At 38.3% G+C, this 18,633-nt stretch overlaps 1 protein-coding gene across 2 annotated transcripts in view; it reads left to right on the top strand.

Annotated features, from left to right (window-relative positions):
• LOC133491732 (gamma-aminobutyric acid receptor subunit beta-2) overlaps window positions 1-17,789 on the top strand; it is a 47,539-nt gene extending 29,750 nt beyond the window's left edge. The window contains exons 5-10 of one of the 2 annotated variants that reach the window (XM_061803278.1): window positions 3,026-3,108; window positions 11,935-12,072; window positions 14,149-14,301; window positions 15,608-15,852; window positions 17,016-17,156; window positions 17,310-17,789. In XM_061803278.1, the coding sequence (XP_061659262.1) occupies window positions 3,026-3,108; window positions 11,935-12,072; window positions 14,149-14,301; window positions 15,608-15,852; window positions 17,016-17,156; window positions 17,310-17,657 (1,108 nt within the window). In that variant the 3' untranslated portion in view covers window positions 17,658-17,789. Of the gene's footprint in view, window positions 1-3,025; window positions 3,109-11,934; window positions 12,073-14,148; window positions 14,302-15,607; window positions 15,853-17,015; window positions 17,157-17,306 lie in introns of both variants that reach the window. The other variant, XM_061803277.1, reaches the window with a different exon arrangement.
• The last annotated feature ends 844 nt before the right edge of the window (window positions 17,790-18,633 follow it).

Here is an 18,633-nt window from a genome sequence, read left to right as displayed (position 1 = left end):
TTGTGACGTGAGAAGTTATATTGTCATGGGGTGTGCCATTTATAACCTCCAAACGTCATATTTCGCGACCAATGCAAACTGAGAGCCTTGTGTCGAGAATCAAGCTGAAAGTGTTATGTCTAGTTCAAACCGTTGCTAATGGAATGAAATGTGTTTGAAAAAAAAAACAAGACAACAAACAAGCACACATCTACGCAAGAATAAGCACTGCTGTTTCCATGACATTGACTATAGTCTAGCTACCTGGTGATCAATACCTACCTGGTAACAAGTGGTGGTTTTGGATTGAACCTGGATTCCTGGACAGAGATGATTTTTGATGGATCACTAAAAATCATTCAGAAAGATGTATATGCAATTCAAAGATCACAAGCATAACTATTGCCATCAAAGTGTTTTTTGTTTAAACTATGGACGAAGGCGACTAGTTAGGCCAAGAGGCTCATTGGGTGATTATCTTCCCACTTGGATTCACGATTGATTAGCTACTCCGCTGGGACACATTTATCTATGTTGTCAAGTGTGACCACACGATTACCCACCATTCCGTGCGGCTTAGTGGCAACTCCCTCTGTGAGAGTCAAGTTTGCACACAAGAGCAAAGCCAGGGGAAGAATGGAATGCTATTACTCACAGACTCATCCTTATGTTCCTCTTACAAAGCCTGACGGACAACAGAAGCTTATCTACTGACTCACGGTTGGCTGTTATCATCATCCTACTATATCCATCCATGCCTCCTTATTTTACTCTGGAGTCTACTATGGCAACAGTCATACACTTTTTTTTTTATGATACAGGTGCAGTAATACTGTTATTTTCCATGAGCTCATAAAACAACCATGTGAAGAACTGGATCAAGTCTAAGAAAGGTCAAACCAATTGGGTTTCAGGCATCATCTTTATTCCCTGTGATCCTCTGTAAATATATACTATCAGAGGTCATTTCACTTTAAATACAGATCATCATCTATTTAGATGTATTGATCTTTTTAGCTTCCATAAAGGCCTGATCCTACTCTTGACCCTTAGCTCCTTGTGGGCTGTAATTTAATACAAGGTGCAATTTGAAGTTATTTATGGAACATCTATCCTTTTAGGCGGCACGGTGGTTCTGCTGGTAAAGCATTGGCCTCACAGTTTTGAGGTCCCGGGTTCAATCCCGGACCCAACTGTGTGGAGTTTTGCATGTTCTCCCTGTGCCTGCGGGGGTTTCCTCCGGTTTCCTCCCACATTCCAAAAACATGCAACATTAACTGAACACTCTTGGTGTGATTGTGAGTGTGGCTGTTTGTCCCAATGTGCCCTGCGATTGGCTGGCAACCAGTTCAGAGTGTACCCCGCCTCCTGCCTGTTGACCGCTGGGGTAGGCTCCAGCACTCCCCGTGACCCTCGTGAGGATAAGTGGCGAAGAAAATGGATGGATGGATATATCCTTTTATGTAAATACTAACGTAAAATGTAACCATCAAAAACGGTTAAAAATGTGTTAAATGAGATACAAAAATGGATAGACTTGTGGCATAGAGATCAGTTTTACTGAGACATCTTTTTACATCTTTAAAGGTCACTATACTCCCTGTGTTCTCCATTGACACAAGTAAGAGGGTAAAATACAGTGAAGAAAATAAGTATTTGATCTGCTATATAGGAAGTTCTCCCACTTACAAATCATGGAGGGGTCTGAAATTTTCGTCGTAGGTGGATGTCCACTGTGAGTGAGATAATCAAAAGACAAAAATCCAGAAATCACAATGTACGATTTTTTTTAACGATTTATTTGTGTCATAGATTTGCAAATGAGTATTTGAACACCTGAGAAAACTACTGTTAATATTTGGTACAGTCACCTTTGTTTGCAATTACAGAGGTCAACCATTTCCTGTAGTTGTTCACCAGATTTGCACACAACGCAGGAGGGATTTTAGCCTACTCCTCCACACAGATCTTCTCAGGATAATACATGAAGTGGAGATGGACTTTTAAAGGCGGACTAACAGGTCTTTGAGGGTCAGATTCTTGCTGATAGTTATTCAAATACTTATTTGCAGGTGCATCACACAAATAAATCATTAAAAAAAGTCAAACATTGTGATTTCTGAATTTTTCTTTTAGATTATCCCTCTCACAGTGGACATGCACCTTCGATGAAAATTTCAGACCCCTCCATAATTTCTATCATGAGGCAAAGAGCCCAAAGGAATTTTGGATCACTGCATTGCAGGGCTGACGGTCAATTACAGTGGCCGTTAACTGCCTATGCATGAGGGAGATTTGTGATATCTGTCAAACTCTAATCCCACAGGACTCAAGAAACCACCAGAGGGATTTGAAATTTAAGTCCTTTTTAAATTACATCTAAGCATGATCAAAGGTTAAACTGGTTTCAAAAGGTCAACATTTTTATTGGTCAAGTTTCTCTCCGAGGTTGAATTTACACTGCAGATTCATTTCCAACAGGTTATTTTTTTAACTTATACATTTCAAGTACACATATCCATTATGTGATGACAATTAAGGAAAATGACATCTCGACTTAGTTGGCCTGCGTGTTCTAACTCTTCCCTTGATTTTACGCTACTAGTTCAATGCGATTTATTTATTTGATGATTTAATGATCAGCACACCTCACATCATTTAGGCTACTTTTTTAATGATTTATGTTTCTGCTGTACTTTATTTGTTATTTGGCCAGATCTGTATATGTGTGCATCACAAGTCGTTGTATTCCAGTGACGTGAAACTTGCATTGACAGGGTGTATGCAGCCTATTTCGCCCTTCCATTGGTGGATATTCAATTTGACCGGATTTTTATCCACAGTTGGTAGAGCTCTGTGTAAATCCGCTCTGTGTGTATCCGATTTAGAGTGTTTATTTTCTTTTTGAAGGCTGCCAAGACATACTGTACATTAGAACGGTGTCATTTAAAAGCAAAACAATTGAAAATTGTTACTTGAACTCAAATGGTTTCCTCTAAGGCAACAAACTTCAATGGTATACTTTGTCTTGTGTTTGATTTTTCAGGATTACCACAACTGCTGCTTGTATGATGGACCTCAGACGGTATCCACTGGATGAGCAAAACTGCACATTGGAGATTGAGAGTTGTGAGTAGTATTCCTTTCTTTGCCCAACGTTGAGAAATAGCATTGGTTAAAGACTGGAAGATTTTCAGCCACACTTTACTTTCTAAATAGATTACCAAGGATGCATGGGATGAAAGGAAAATGTTATAAAGAAAGAAGTTATCATGACTTTAAAAATTTGAAGACCATAATTATTTTTATCTCTGTTTATTGTTTTCCCAAATTTAAAAACACCAAGTGTATTGTTTTGGAGGGCCTTGCTGTTGCATATAGTGAACATACAGTATGACATATGCAATAGCACTTATTTATTTTTCCACTCCAAATGTTAGACCACGTTTTGTTTCACACATAAGCAAAACAAAAGAAGTACTGTGAACTAGGTCAAACTGTTTTTTTTCCACGTCTATGGTTGATAGGAAATCATGGGAAATTGTCTTCCAGGAGTTATTTAACGTTCACAGCATTTTTTAGTAAGTTACATTTTTAACTGTCAGACAAGACCTAATAAATACATTACTAGTATGAGTAGAGCAAAATGAAAAGGTACTACACAATCAGTACTCTGTTTCAGGCAGTAATTCCTTGAGACTCCCTTTATGTTTATTTATATATTTATAAAGTTCCGTGTACTCTCTCGGAGTGATGTTATTTGATTTGTTTTTACCTGAGTCATAGTATCGAGACTGCATTTCTGGTCCGTTTAATATTATTGCAATTGTTTTTCTTCCAAAAATGTATTGCAGGTGATCCAAAATGTTTGAAAGGTACTCAATCAACACATGACATTGTTTGTTCTAGTTCAGGACTTGCTTCTTTTGTCCATGATGCATGTGTAATCCAGGACTCTTAGTTGTAGTAGTAGTGTTTCCCGTAGTAGATTCTACATCAGAGCAAAGGACTACCATTGCATCAATTATTAAAATGTGTTCTAACCACTTAAGGTCTGGATCCCTACAATATGATGGAACTGTATGGTGTTATTCAGGTGCCCGAACTGCAACGTGAACCCATTTCCTGTTAAAAGATTTCACTCTGACTCTGCAAGTCCAGCAGCTGTGAACTGTTTCAATAAATCCCGAACACAATACGCTCACTCATCCGTTTAACGCCAGAAACTACACTTTGTCTTTTTGATTAGCTCGAGCCCAAATATGACAACAGAGGGCTCTTCGGTGCAGTGTGGGGAATTTAAAATTTAAAGTGCACTGACAGGCAGAGGCGATTCACAAATGGAGACAAACTTGAGGTCATTGAAAGTCATGAAATACACACAACCGTATTATTTCATCCAACAAGGAAAGACTGCTCTATGGTCAACATTAAAGTATCATTTCATGTAGTTTTTTCTACCAAGAAATAGTCATATTTTCCCTATCACTGACCCACATCATATAGAGGCAGGCACTTCTCGCTCTCACTCTTTTGCTAGCTACATCTTATTCATTTATTTTTTTAAGATTCTCCATCTCTGCCCAGGCTCTCAGCCAATTACAGCCTTTCCATACGCTGGAGAAGTACGATAGCCATTTTTAATTGGACCCCAGAATCTACATTAAGGTCACTTTGATGTGTGCAGAATCATAGAATCATAGAATCATAGTATCTACAAGCTGAGTCACTTCAGCTCACGGGGGCAGTATAGAAATAAGGTAGTACTTAGTTGATGAGGTGCTGTGCGTGCTCATGCACGATTTTAAATGCATTGAGGTGAGATGCAAGCGCCCTGTTTATTAAACATCTCGGATTTCACTTGAGAACGGTGCCTTCGCTTCTGGTAAATTAATGTCTCAGAGAGTCCAAAGCTGCAGCCAGGCATGAAGGACCATTTGACACCCAATTTACACATCACATTCCTGTCTATTGAAACTTGCACAAGAATGTTTCGAACTTTAGATGGATAGTAATAAGACATCCTGCCAAGAGACTGTACAGTATGAATGGACAAACTAAATCTAAACTTGGTATTACGGAATTTTGTACATGCAATTTGGAATCCAAGAAAAATATCAGGGAAAAAACACTTTGTCCACCAAAATTACGAGACCTCAGCATACCTCAAAGGATTAACGCTTTACTTTGTCCTTTTGTATATTTTACAATACCTGTTCTTAATGGTCTTCCATTTTACTGAGATTAATTATTTTTACACTTGTTACAATAACGTCAAAAGATGTGAGGCACACCGCCGGGATGAATCACTTTCACATTATGCTTTAGTTATTAAAAGTTATTCAAGAATGTTTAATCTCAAGTCTCAATATTAAGATGGTTGTCTGTCGGATTGGTATGAAAACTGAAAGACATGAAGAAAACTAATACTGTACTGTGGTGATAGTGTTTTACACACAAAATGCCGTTATTTTCCAGTACTTCAACCTTCTTTGACCATTAAAAGAAATCAATGTAGACATCATTTTAGTGGACTGATTAAAAAGCCTGCAGTCAGATGTAGAAAGGGAGATATGCCACAGTCCCAGTTAAATAGCTCTTCTCTTGCATTGTTATCTCCACAGATGGAATCACAAAAAAATTCATTTAATTTTGGCCCGCCAGCACTTCCAGACTACCAGACCTTTTGTACTACCATGAAATCCTCATTTTTTTTCCCCAGATGGGACACGTTAATATCACTCCCAATTGGGCATTATGGGGTTCCTTTCATATTCATATTCATCCTATTGTAGTTCATTTGTATGACTGACTCACTCTGTTGATATCATGCACTCTACTAAATTGCTCCTAATTGCTCGGCAGAAATGGCACTCAAATATGTCCTTTCTCAAAGGCAAAAATAACAAAACATCAAAAAGGTGAGTTATATATTCATCTCAGTCTTTACTTCTTGTGGGCACAAATTTTCATATTGCAACTTAATGCATCATCATCCGCCATGATACACAGTCCAGTCAGCGCACTTCAGAAAGGCTTTTAAATCTCTGTATTTGGCCCCATGTACTATAACATACAGTAGTGGTACTAATTCTACCTTCAAACTAGTGTAGTGAGAAGTATGTTGCATCCCATTAGGAAGCGCTTCATTTATACAGGTCATCGTCCAATCTAAAAGACAAATCGACTTTTGCTGCCATCTTGAGCAATCAATGGGCAATTAAACTTTTTTGAAGGTGACGTCGGTTGTTCATTGATATTCGTTATTTGTGGCAGGGTTACCTTACAAACCGCAGAACACTGTAGCCTCAAAGTCTTTTCCACGCCGTCTATTCATTGGTATTTCTCATTTTCAGAAGTAAATCTTGATCGGGATTCAAATCATATTCATTCAACAAGAAAAAGGTTAACCAAGTTAACTCAGTAGTTACTGTGGGATTATGGTTCTTTTAGGATGCACTCATATTTTCATCAAATCCAATTATCTGCCTTCATTATCGTTTATCGGCATTGGAAAATGGAGGATCCTTATTTTGTGCTGGAACACAGTAATAGAACTAGCCTTCCTTTTTAATACATTTTGAGCTGTAGATGAACCGAAACTGTGCCGCACATGAAGTGGAAATGCATTGTGAGGGTGCGACTGAATGCAGCAAGCACCAAGCACGACTTTCACAAGGGAACCAGAGATGTCTCCGAGTGTGAGTGTTCAAAGCCACCATCGAAGAGTCAGGTTTAATAATTCATTCCAACTAAATAGGTCAGTCAAGATTTAATTAAGGAGAGCAGGCAGGATGGAGGGAACTGTGGTGAGGTATAGAAAGGTAGATGGAGAGACAAATGACGATGTATTTGTAACTTAACTCAAAACTCACTCAACAGAGTGCAGCCATCAGCCAAGGTGAGAGCAGAATCTTCACATTGCTATATATGTATTTTACAAAATTAAAAGTGTAGTATTTCCTTTTCTAGGAAAATGTATAAAGGATCCCTGCAAAGTGTCAAGGGGGTTATAAAACAAAAACTATTCACACCAAAAGCTTCATTACTACAAATGGAAAATAACTGGAACAGAGGTGAGGTGCTTTACTCTCGATGTAATCAAGGCGGAATTGTGCCAAATTTACCAAGGGGACAAACAGCGCTATAATGAAATTGTAAAAATAAAAAAACACAATGAAACAATAACTTTATAGAGATCTGCAATAAAAGAAAAGATAAAAGCAAAAGGCTTTTACTCATTTGCTCTTGCTTCAAGCAGCTACAAAAACTCGTTTAATTCATTTTTCAACAACATTTTATTGGTTCTTGCTATGCAGCTGTTCCACCTCTCAACAGAGGTTAATGGAAATCAATAATTTACTTTTTACATAATGCTACCAACTAACTAGAGCTGTGCAAACATTGCAAAGTCGTATGGCTCGCATTTCATTTAGGAGTGGTTTTGTTTCAAGTAACGTCAGCCGTTGCTTGGTGTGTAGTTGACAAAGATGAGCATTTACAGCCAGGATGTAGAATGAACCCCTGCATATTCATAACTTTGCAATTGTAGATTCGTTTATTTACAGATTTTTTTTCATGACACTTGTGACGATAAGTGGTTCAAATAATGGATGGATGGAAGTGAATTTTTATACGTTGTTACCTCTGTTTGCACAAACACTGACTAGAAGCAGTGCAGCCAAATGAAACCCTACAAAATAGAAAAAAACTGCTGGGAATGAAAAGTAAATATACAAATATTAAAATTTAGGTTGGTAAATGTAGGTCAGTGGATCTCATAATGTTGACGATAGCAAAGAAGCCCTTGATCAGCCACCATTTTTTGCACATTAGTCTTGCTTTCTTGCTTGGTGGAGGTAAGTAGGAGAGAAAGCTGTCTCAGGTCAAAAGAATTGTGTAGATAAAGACGATTGTTCATAATTCAACTCTTTTTGTGTCAGCCCTGCACGTCACAATTCCAATCACACACGCACACACACGTGTCAACCATCGTGCATATTTTCTAGCTGCTTAATCTCGACATTGCCATCCTTCATCATCGCAACACATGCAAACAATACCATATAACAAGTCAGTATGAAATAATATCACTTAACTGACATGCAAATCCCCAAACACACAGCCATATAATTTGTCATATACTGTAGTTGCATGTTGCTATACTCAACATCTATTTTAATCTTTTTTTGTGATGCACTCAACTATAATATTGTTTTTTTTTCTGCAAAGAAGTGCTTTGCAAGTCTTTTTCATGCTCAATCAGGAAAATTTTCCATATAATCCTCGTAGAAGAAGGATTAAATGAATGGCTGTTGTATTAAACTGCATTGCTGGGTGAGTGTATGTACTGTAAATGAGTTGAACTAAATTGCATGGAACCTCTGCAGGGTTTCAATAATAAAGTGCCCTCAACATGCAATGTAGCATGTAAGAGCCAACTTTATGGTCTAAAGCAGCGGTGGGCAAACTTTTTGGCTCGGGGGCCACACTGACTTTTAAAACTTAACAGACGGGCTGGGTCAGCACAAGATAGAATACATTAAAAAAGAGGCATTTGTTAACAGTACATATCAAACAACAATAGGAAAAAAGTATTAAAGTATTAACATGCTTTTTAATGAGAACAGTGTTGGTCATCTATTTTAGCCATTACATCAAAGTCTGGTCGTAATCTTAGAATAGATCTGAGGTGCTCATCAATCATCTGGCATCTTTTGGGTGTTTTGTTGTGCTTTGTTGGTGTTCATCACACTGAAAGTCAGTTTGCACAGATATGTCGAGCCAAACAACACCAGCATCTTCTGTGCCATCTTCTGGATCTTTGGAAATTTGGCTGCACTTAATGAAGCATGAAACTCATCCGGTTTCAGGGAATTGAACTTGTCCTTGCACACCATGTCACATTGGAGATCAATCTGTTCCAACTGCAACTCCTGTGGCACCGTTTCTGGGTCTTGTGAGAAGGGACATGACACCAGCTGAAGTGCCTTGTCAATTTTTCCAAGATCACAAAACTGACAGCAGGATTCCTTATGCAGGTCATCCAGTTATTTCCTTTTTTTTTTTTCCACGTGTTCCGGGGGGCCTCTTTTAATTTAGCCAGTGTGGGGAAGTGAGCAAATCACTTGTCTGACAATTGCATGAAAAATAAAACCCTCTTGTCTTTGAAGGTTCTGACGTTTGCATGCATTTCATGCACAAATTGATGTTTCCTTTGTGGCTTCATTTTCAGATCATTCGTGTGTGTTATATGTCCACATTAAAAGCTAAATCACAAACCAAATCTGTGTCATTCAGCTCAGGAAAATTGTCACTATTAAGTAGCTCCAAAAATGAAATCATCCCCTGTTTAAGATCCCACAAACCGTGACATATTTTTCCCAAACGTAACCTGCGGACATTAGAATGATAAAGTATTTCCATATGATCAGCGTCAGTTTTTTCAAGAAAATGAATAAGCTGACAATGGGGAAGTCCCCTCGCTTGAATAACGTTAACGAGTTTCTCAACTGGCTTCACTACGTGGTAAAGATTCAACACTCAGTGCTTCTTGGTGAATTACGGATCCATCCATCCATTTTCTTAGCCGCTTATCCTCGCAAGGGTCCCAGTGAGTGCTAGAGCCTATCCCAGCTGTCAACGGGCAGGAGGCAGGGTACACCCTAAACTGGTTGTCAGTCAATCGCACGGCACATCGAGACAAATGGCCGTACTCACAATCACACCTCGGGGCAATTTAGAGTGTCCAATTAATGTTGCATGTTTTTGGGATGTGTGAGGAAACCGTAGTGCCTGGAGAAAATCCACCCAGGTACGGGGAGAACATGCAACGTTCACACAGGCGGGTCTGGAATCGAACCCGGGACCTCAGAACTGTGACGCCAACGCTTTCCAGCTGAGCCACCATTCCACTTCATATTAATCCCTCTGATAAAAAAAAAATTCAAAGCTGGGCAGTATCCTTTATATCATTGCTTTCATCCAGTGTGAAAGAATTGAATGTAAATGACTCGGCTATTTTTTGTTTAGTTTGGTAGTTAAGTGTTGTCAATTACTTCAATACGGCGAGTCACTGACCTGCGTGATACGCTAAAATTTTCAAATTTGTTCTTTCTCTCAGGACATAAAATACTTGCTGTCTTTACCATGCACTCTTTAAGAAACTCCCTTTTGGAGAAAAGGTTTGCTTGCTTTTGCCGATTTAACTGCCAGTAAATAACTTGTCTTTGTGCTTGCTTCTTGGATGGAAGCTGGTCAAATAAAGGTGTTTTGTGAGAACGCAAGCTAGCTAGAAACCTGTCAGCGGTAGCCGCACATTTGTGTGTTGAAAGGTTGCTGACGTAATCATGATTGGTGGAAAAAGTGACAGCATTCTTTTAAAACCGCATTTGTTTCTTGGCAAATAATACATACTGTACACCCTTGGATCAGACCTCAGTATACAAGTATTTAGGATTCTATAAACACTTGGCATAGACTGTTGACTTTTCTGCAGATGGGTTCCGATCCGACCAGTAGAAGAAGAGCGATAATTGGAAATTGCTCTCTCATTCTTTCGGTCTGGGCTCTGCAAAATGAACTCACTGTGTCTACTGCCTCACCTGGTGTTGCAATACCTGTCATTACAAGTCTGCCATCATTCACGTCAAACCGTAGTTCTAAACCAATCTTTGCCGGGCCAGATTAGAAAGACCAATGGGCCAGACCTCACCCGCAGCCTGTAGTTTTCCCACCTCTCGTCTAAAGACAATCTTTTATCTTTCGTCTTTAAAGTAGCATTTGTCTTCAGATGGAACTCGAGTAACATGTTAATCAATGAATTAGAGCTTGTACCCATTGCCCACTTTGCTGCCCAACCCTCCACTGATTTGGCCAAAATGGAAGCAAAAGAGGGAATAACTTTGGTTCAGATAAATATTAATAGACTCTCGTGCCTTTTAAGGATTTTACTCACTTGTAGAGATGAAAATGGATGCCTTGCTTGGTTATTTAATCATTTTGTCTCCAAATATTAATAATTTAGTTGCATAATAGAATGACTCAAAGACTTAGTCCAATATACAGTATGTATACAGTAAGGGGTTTTATTCAGACACCATACATTAATAATGTTTACATGACTTTATAATTTATTAATAGTTGGTCTTTTCCATAATTCAGTCAAAAATAGCATCGAAGCACAAGCACAAGCTTTGTTCAAGGAAGGCTCAAAGGTGAATGTTCAAAATCAGTGAACACATGCAAAGCTAACAGTTCTAATGGATTATTTAAATTCACAAAAACACACTCATCTATTTTCTGTGCCGCTTATCCTCACAAACTTGACAAAGTAGGGGATGACTACGTTCCGGCCATTGTGATTCACAGTCCTAAAAATATCTTGAACTGAATTAGGTTGTTAAAATGATCTTGAAACCACAATATCCTTTATTAGATATTTTGTAGTTGAGGGCATAATGCTATGTAATACAAAACTGTACAAAACTGGAAAATGTTTGCGGGGGGACTTTTGTTTTTTTTTTTTTTTTTTTTTTGAGTCACAACATAATCATTTGGGTTGACAATTACATTGGCTCAGTCTTATGCTAAATATGCTGAGCATGCTCAGAATGCTAACAGCAAATTATTTTCTCAAACTTGGCAGCCACTCATGGCAATAAAATTGCATAAATATGTCGCTGCCGTATTAACTACTTTATAGGCTTTATTTAAGGCTGCTAAATGGAGATAACGCTGGCACTGAAGTCAATAAATACTTCATTACTTCCACCTTTTGTTTGGAATGCTGTGAAATTGGAACCTTTAAAAGGCAAAAGTGGGATATTTCTTATTTTCCAACAGCCTCAAATGGTGTATAATGGAGCATATTACACCCTAGCTATTGTCGTGGTCAGGTACTTTTAATTATTACCTAACTTGTACTTACAAAAGTAATGTTGTATTCTGTGTCAGACGGTTACACAACAGACGACATTGAGTTCTACTGGCGAGGAGGCAACAATGCTGTGACAGGTGTGGACAAGATTGAGCTGCCACAGTTCTCCATTGTCGATCACAAGCTCATCTCCAAGAACGTCGTCTTCTCGACAGGTGACTAGCGCGAGTGGCATGGATGTAGTCGAAACGCTTTGAACCATAAACACAGGCGGTAATAGGCTGTGGTATAGTTATACAATTTTGTCTCTGGTGCGCTACTCTGTTGTAAGCAGCAGAGGCGCTGTGAATTCAATCTCAGCTAGCTAGCGGTCTGAATGAGATGAAGTGAAGAAAATAACATGAGTTGTGTGAAGTATTAGTAGCAGCATACAAAGAACACATCTCAGAACATTCAAGAGGAATTTTCCCATCCTGTGAAAATTACCATAAACAGTTGTGAAAATGCCATCTCTGCTAATTTCTTGTATGATAACTTGTGAAGATAAAAACATTCAAAAGGAGTTTATGTCAGGAGCAACCCTCTGAGATGGAAGCCACCATGACTTATTTAAATGTGATAAACAAAAAGAAAGTTGTCTGATACACTGAAATATTCATGCTTTTTGCACTTCCATATTCATAAGACGGCGGTGAAAGCAGGCGACGTAAGTGTAAGCAGAACACTGGTTCTGTTCTTTCCAGAGTAGTCAGAGTAATGAAAGAAGGAGCTTTTCCTATCGAAAAGGGTTTACAAGTCACCATAACGCCATTACTTGCGTATGAATGGACAATGTTGTAAAAGCCCGTTTGTTGTGTCACTTCCCTAAATATAATTTAAGGGAGGCTGCCAAACTGGTGACCTGCTAATGTGACTTCAATGAACTCTGTCGCTACAGAAGGCGTGGGGATTCCCTTTTTAGCATGATGTCAGCGGCAGAATGGAAGGAGTGACCCTGAGTTTGTTCAAAGATGCAAACATCAGCATGTGCTTGGCATTTATCCAATTCAAGTGTCAAGTTTATGGCCAAGGAGAGCCAATGAAATTGTACCAAATGAATAATGCATGCTGCTAGGTTTTGTTGCAGTACTGTGTCTTCATCCAGTGAACTCAAATCTTAGTGAGAGACAGTGGCTCATTCTGAAATGAACTAAATCAAATGACAGACGTATTTATGCTATGGCTTGACAAACTCATAAGGGTTTTTATGTGTAGACCGTGTCTCTTCAGCCCTTTTCTGTCTGCAGGACTTTCAAGTAAATTGCAATTCGGTATGATGATCTTGTAAGACCTTTCGTGTGACATTTTAGAACTTGGTTAAAAATGAAAAACGTCAGATGACATCACCATCACTGAAAAATATCCAATAAAAACAGTATATCTCAAAATGTTGTTCTTAGTGTGTTTAGTGTCACAATTTAAAAAAACAACAACAACAAATGTGGCGCTTCAGCACGTACTTTCTTGTTGGACAGCAAGATCTAATTTCAAGATACTGTTTCAACAAACTTAACTTAAAAACTGTTTAACCTCTAAGGTTGACAGCATTACAATTTTGGATTCTTGTTATACTCTAAGTTCATATTTATTTTTTTAAAAAAGGGAAATAATACATGTTTAATTTCAGGGTCAATAAATGACAAATTTTAAGTGATATTTTAACATTTCATCTGTCATACAAGTCTATAATGTTAATCATATGTGTGTAAAATGTGTACTCTGGAGACTCAAACACCAAAGACATTTCATCTTATTTACTGTTGATTACATCAATGCGATGATGAGGTTCAATCCAGAGAGATTTTTTCACCTTCTAAAGTCTTTATGAATGGAATGTAAACTCCAAAATGCACCCCTTGAGGTGGACTACTTGAATTTAGTGGTTTTTACATTCTTTTGAACAATTAGTGCTTGGTTGTTAGTTTCTACATTTAAAGGTTAAAGCCATTCCTCCAAAGTACTTTACCATATTTTCCGCACTATAAAGGGCCCCTAAAAGCCTTTCATTTTCACAAAAGATGACGGTGTGCCTTATAATCCGGTGCACCTTATATATGAAAGAAGTTTTAAAATGGGCCATTCATTGATGGTGCATCTTATAATGTGGTGCACCTTATAGTGCGGAAAATACGCTACATTCAACACTTCACTTCCCCATACCTCTACAATTAGACATGTCAATTTTAATACAGATTGAACGATTGAGCTCTGAACGTGAGTTAATGTACTTTTCCCTTTGGTCAACTCACTAGGCGCTTACCCTCGCCTGTCCTTAAGTTTTAAACTTAAGAGAAACATTGGATACTTCATCCTTCAAACATACATGCCTTCAATCCTGATCACCATCCTCTCCTGGGTCTCCTTTTGGATCAACTACGACGCGTCTGCTGCCAGAGTAGCTCTAGGTAAGTCAGGCACACTTCTGCGGTAGCATCATCAAAAAAAAAAAAAGATGCTAAAGAAAAAGAAAACATTTCATCAGAGTGACGACAAGATACTTTTGCTCTGCAGTCTCTGAAGATAAGAGGTTTTACAAGTTTTGCCTTGGTGCCCCGTAGTCATGCATGATAACAGTTCATACTGCGGGTTCTTGAGTTCTCATCGGTTTACTTATCCTCAAAAGGGTTGGCAGGATTTCCCCAAATCCACTCAAAGCAGCCATATTCCAAAAGTACTCATTGCAGAAACAACAGACACTCGGTTGGATAATGATCACCGAAAGACATACATTTTATAGGACAACTTGGTTGATCAGTTTTTCACTATTCGATTTTCTCCTGTCGACTTTAATTATGCATCTCACAGGGCAGCTTGTGGAGTTTCTTTGATCCATACGGTGACTGTTCGTTGCAAGTTCCAGGTCTTCTTACGTATGGCCCGACACAATCCATCTAGCTTCACCCATCCCTCGATTTAGTCGACAAGGCAATTTCACTGATTGAAGACTGAGCTGCATTTAGTGATGTGGGGAGGAGGAGGGGTGGACAGAGGTAGGGGTCATCCACAGGATTTAATGAAAAAGGGTAATGCCTCATAATGGAAACGGGTCAGATGGGTGACTCAATGTTTAGTCACCCCTCAATCTATATGAGATCCTGAAATCTTTATTCCTGACCTTGTTTTTAGGCTTTAAAGCAGTCTTGCATGTTTTCCCCCCTCCTATTTAATCCCATTTGCATTTTGTGCAATGGTCAGCTTTGGGACAGATGTATAAAAAAAATAAATAACTAGTGCTCACAGATGTACTCCGAGGATTCGAGAATGTATCAAAACCTGACAACATTTTTAATTTATCAAATATTTCAAGTGCTGAATAAGAATGAGCCATTTCATTCGATACAAAATTTGGGGAGTTTTCTGGAAGACTTCTTTAAAAGTCACAACAGAGAATTTAAATGATCAAAAGATCAATCTAGGAACCATCCCCAAAGCCTTTGAAACTATCTAAAAAAAAAAAAAAAATCCACATGAGTTCTCTCCTCATGAACAAGACCAAGGTTGATAAAATACATAAAAAATGTAAAATTCACACACTTCGAAATTCAAGGTTTAAAGTGAGAGGGGTAAGGCTCATGGGATCAATAAAGCAAAGATGTGGTATCTCATGGTTAAGAATGAGATATTACGGGAGCAAATTGCAATTCATCGTTAGCACTTTCTTAAATCTTCCAATAACCTCCTGCTATGGTTCCACTCTTTTTTTTATACCAGGTATTACCACCGTGCTGACCATGACTACGATCAACACCCATCTGAGAGAAACCCTCCCCAAAATCCCCTATGTTAAAGCTATTGACATGTACCTGATGGGGTGCTTCGTCTTTGTCTTTCTGGCCCTACTGGAGTACGCACTTGTCAACTACATCTTCTTTGGACGGGGCCCCCAGCGTCAGAAGAGGGCCGCTGAGAAGATGGCGACAGCCAACAATGAGAAGATGAGAATGGATCCAAACAAAGTAAGTCTACCTTAGCTTATCACAGTGGAAGGCAGTCAAGTGGGAAATAGTTACTTTCTAAAGAAAGAGTTGGTATTCATATTTATTTTTTTTTTGGGGGTGGGGTGGGGGGCAATACAGTTTGTTCATGAAACTTTCTGACAACATATATTGAGAGAAAAAATATATTTAACTTGATTATCATACACAGTAAAAATTAATCCAACAAGGTTACAAGAGACCTGCTTGAACTCCATCTGGTTTCTGAAGAAAAATATATAATAATATAAATATAAATATATATATATATATATATATATATATATATATATATATATATATAAATCTAAATATAAATAATATAATAGTAAGTATGTGTGTGATGGTTGTAGTCACTGACGGTGTAGTGGTACACGTGCCTGCCTTTGGTGCGGCCAGCGTGTGATCAATTCTCGTGCAGTGATGGTGTTGATATCTGCCCTGTGACTGACGGGTGACCAGTTCAAGGTGTCGTTCGCCTTTTGCCTGAAGCTAGCTAGGTTAGGCTCCAGCTTTCCCGCTACCCTTGTGAGGATAAGCAGCTTGGATAATGATGTGTGATGCTTGTGAACAGTAATCCTGAAAAAGGCTGAATGTAAAAAAACAACAACATGATAGAAAGTAATGATAAGGAAGTTTCTGCTTTGACACACAATAATTAGAACGTCAGCAGTGCACTCCAAACCTAAAACCGACATTTTCTGTCTGCAGTCTGCACGGCTGATGTCAGAATTCAGCATCTCGATGAAAGTCAGAATTGATCGGTTTGCCCCGGCGTTTACTAACAGCAACTCTTCCAACTTCAACTCTGAAAAGTGCAATCGCAAAGCGTTTTACCTCAGACTTTTCAAACTCACTTTTCTGGAGATGTGTCTTAGCGTTCCCATTTTTCTCTACTCTACAGTATTGACCCGAATCTAAAAGAGCTGCCATAACGTACACATGTGATGAAAACAGCATATTTAATCAAGCCAAGGAAAAACATCTTCTGAGATGTGATTTGTATCAACTGAGTAGCTACAGAGGAATTGATGGAGCAATTATTGCATAAACTGCATGTTTTTGCCAACTTATGCCCACCCACACAAGCAAAACTCTTACTGTTTGAGTGGCTAAGTAACCATGGTGATTGTGTGCTCTTGCAGTGGCTGGTGGGCAATGTCGTTGGCCGAGATGACACCTTGTACGCGAGGATGAAACAAAGGGATCTCGACGGTCACGACTCAATGTGGGAACCAATCTTTATGGACGATGCGGCTATCGGACTCACTGACCAAAAGAACAAGGTAACGCAAACTGGTGAAGTATATTTTCTCCGCTGACTCAAAGTTATTGACATTTTTTGAGCCAAACCACTTTCATTAAACCCAACCACTTTAATGACTGCTCCAGTACCTTTGTAGATAGACCATGACCAAAGTTGACATTCTCTTTAGCAGATGGACCCACATGAAAACATCTTGCTGAGTACTTTAGATATCAAGAACGACATGGGAATTTCGGAGCTGGCTTTGGGTCTCAACGACCCACGAAACACTATGCTAACGTACGACAGCTCCACCCTGCAGTACCGCAAAGCAGGGCTTGCCCGCCACAACTTTGGCCGAAACACGCTTGAGCGCCACATGACTCAGAAGAAGAGTCGACTAAGGAGGCGCACCTCCCAGCTCAAGATTAACATTCCAGACTTGACTGACGTCAACTCCATAGACAAGTGGTCACGGATGATCTTCCCAACTGTCTTTTCCTTTTTCAACATTGTTTACTGGCTTTATTACGTCAATTAGGACACCAAACTTAAAAAAAAAGAAAAAATGTTGCTTAATTATTTTTTGTATTTTATTTGTGCGTTATTTTTGTGTCTCGTAACGGATTGACAAATAACACCTAGGACGGCAGTCATCATATCTTTTAATGCCACATTAGCTGACTTACTGTACACAAAAAAAAAATCTTCACGAAAGGAGATAGAAATAAAAAGGTGCCTGTTTATAGTTTTAATTAACACGTTTCTTTGTTTTTTCATCTGCTGTACATACAGTATATACATTTTTTCTATTATTTGCAGTATACTCAATGATTGCCAAAAGTTATATTCAAAAGCAAATGTTCAATTTGATTAAGTTCTTTAACTGTTGTATGGTTGAAAAACTGAGGAAAACAGGGATCAGGTCATCAAAAATTTGCAAAATGATTATTTTACTATTTTATTTTATTTTTAAAAATTGATTTCTATCAATATTGAAAACAACCTCACGTACTGTAAATATTATTTGACTGAAATTTTTTAGATGGTCTTTATTTCCCCCAAAATAATCAAAATAACTTTATTTTCCATTAAGTAGTAGTATTGTACAAATTGTGACTGATTAATTCATTGTTTCTATAATGGCACCTGTAGTAACCTCATATTACTACTATTATGTGAAGAGAGTAGTTTTGCACACACATACATGCATCAAAGCACAAATAATATACTTTTTTTTTTAAACGCTGACGCTTTTTACTCATTGCGCTCATAGGTCTGTGGTTATTTCCCCAATGTGATCATAAACACTAAGAAATAAATTAGCTATATACTGTAGTCAAAACATATTTTTTTTGTATCTTTGATGGTTGTTTTTTTTCTAGTTGCTTAGAAAATTGATTTTGTAAAAACTTTTGCACACAAGATCTTTAAGCCATACAGGTGGCACCATTCTTCTAATGCTGGTACGTGTAAAAGTTGGAAAATGTACTGATTTAGATTACACACAGTATTTC

Source organism: Syngnathoides biaculeatus, chromosome 18 (assembly GCF_019802595.1).
Source record: "Syngnathoides biaculeatus isolate LvHL_M chromosome 18, ASM1980259v1, whole genome shotgun sequence".
NCBI lineage: Eukaryota > Metazoa > Chordata > Actinopteri > Syngnathiformes > Syngnathidae > Syngnathoides > Syngnathoides biaculeatus.
The sequence above is the reverse complement of the archived record's forward strand: the minus strand, read 5'-3'. Positions and strand labels throughout refer to the sequence as shown.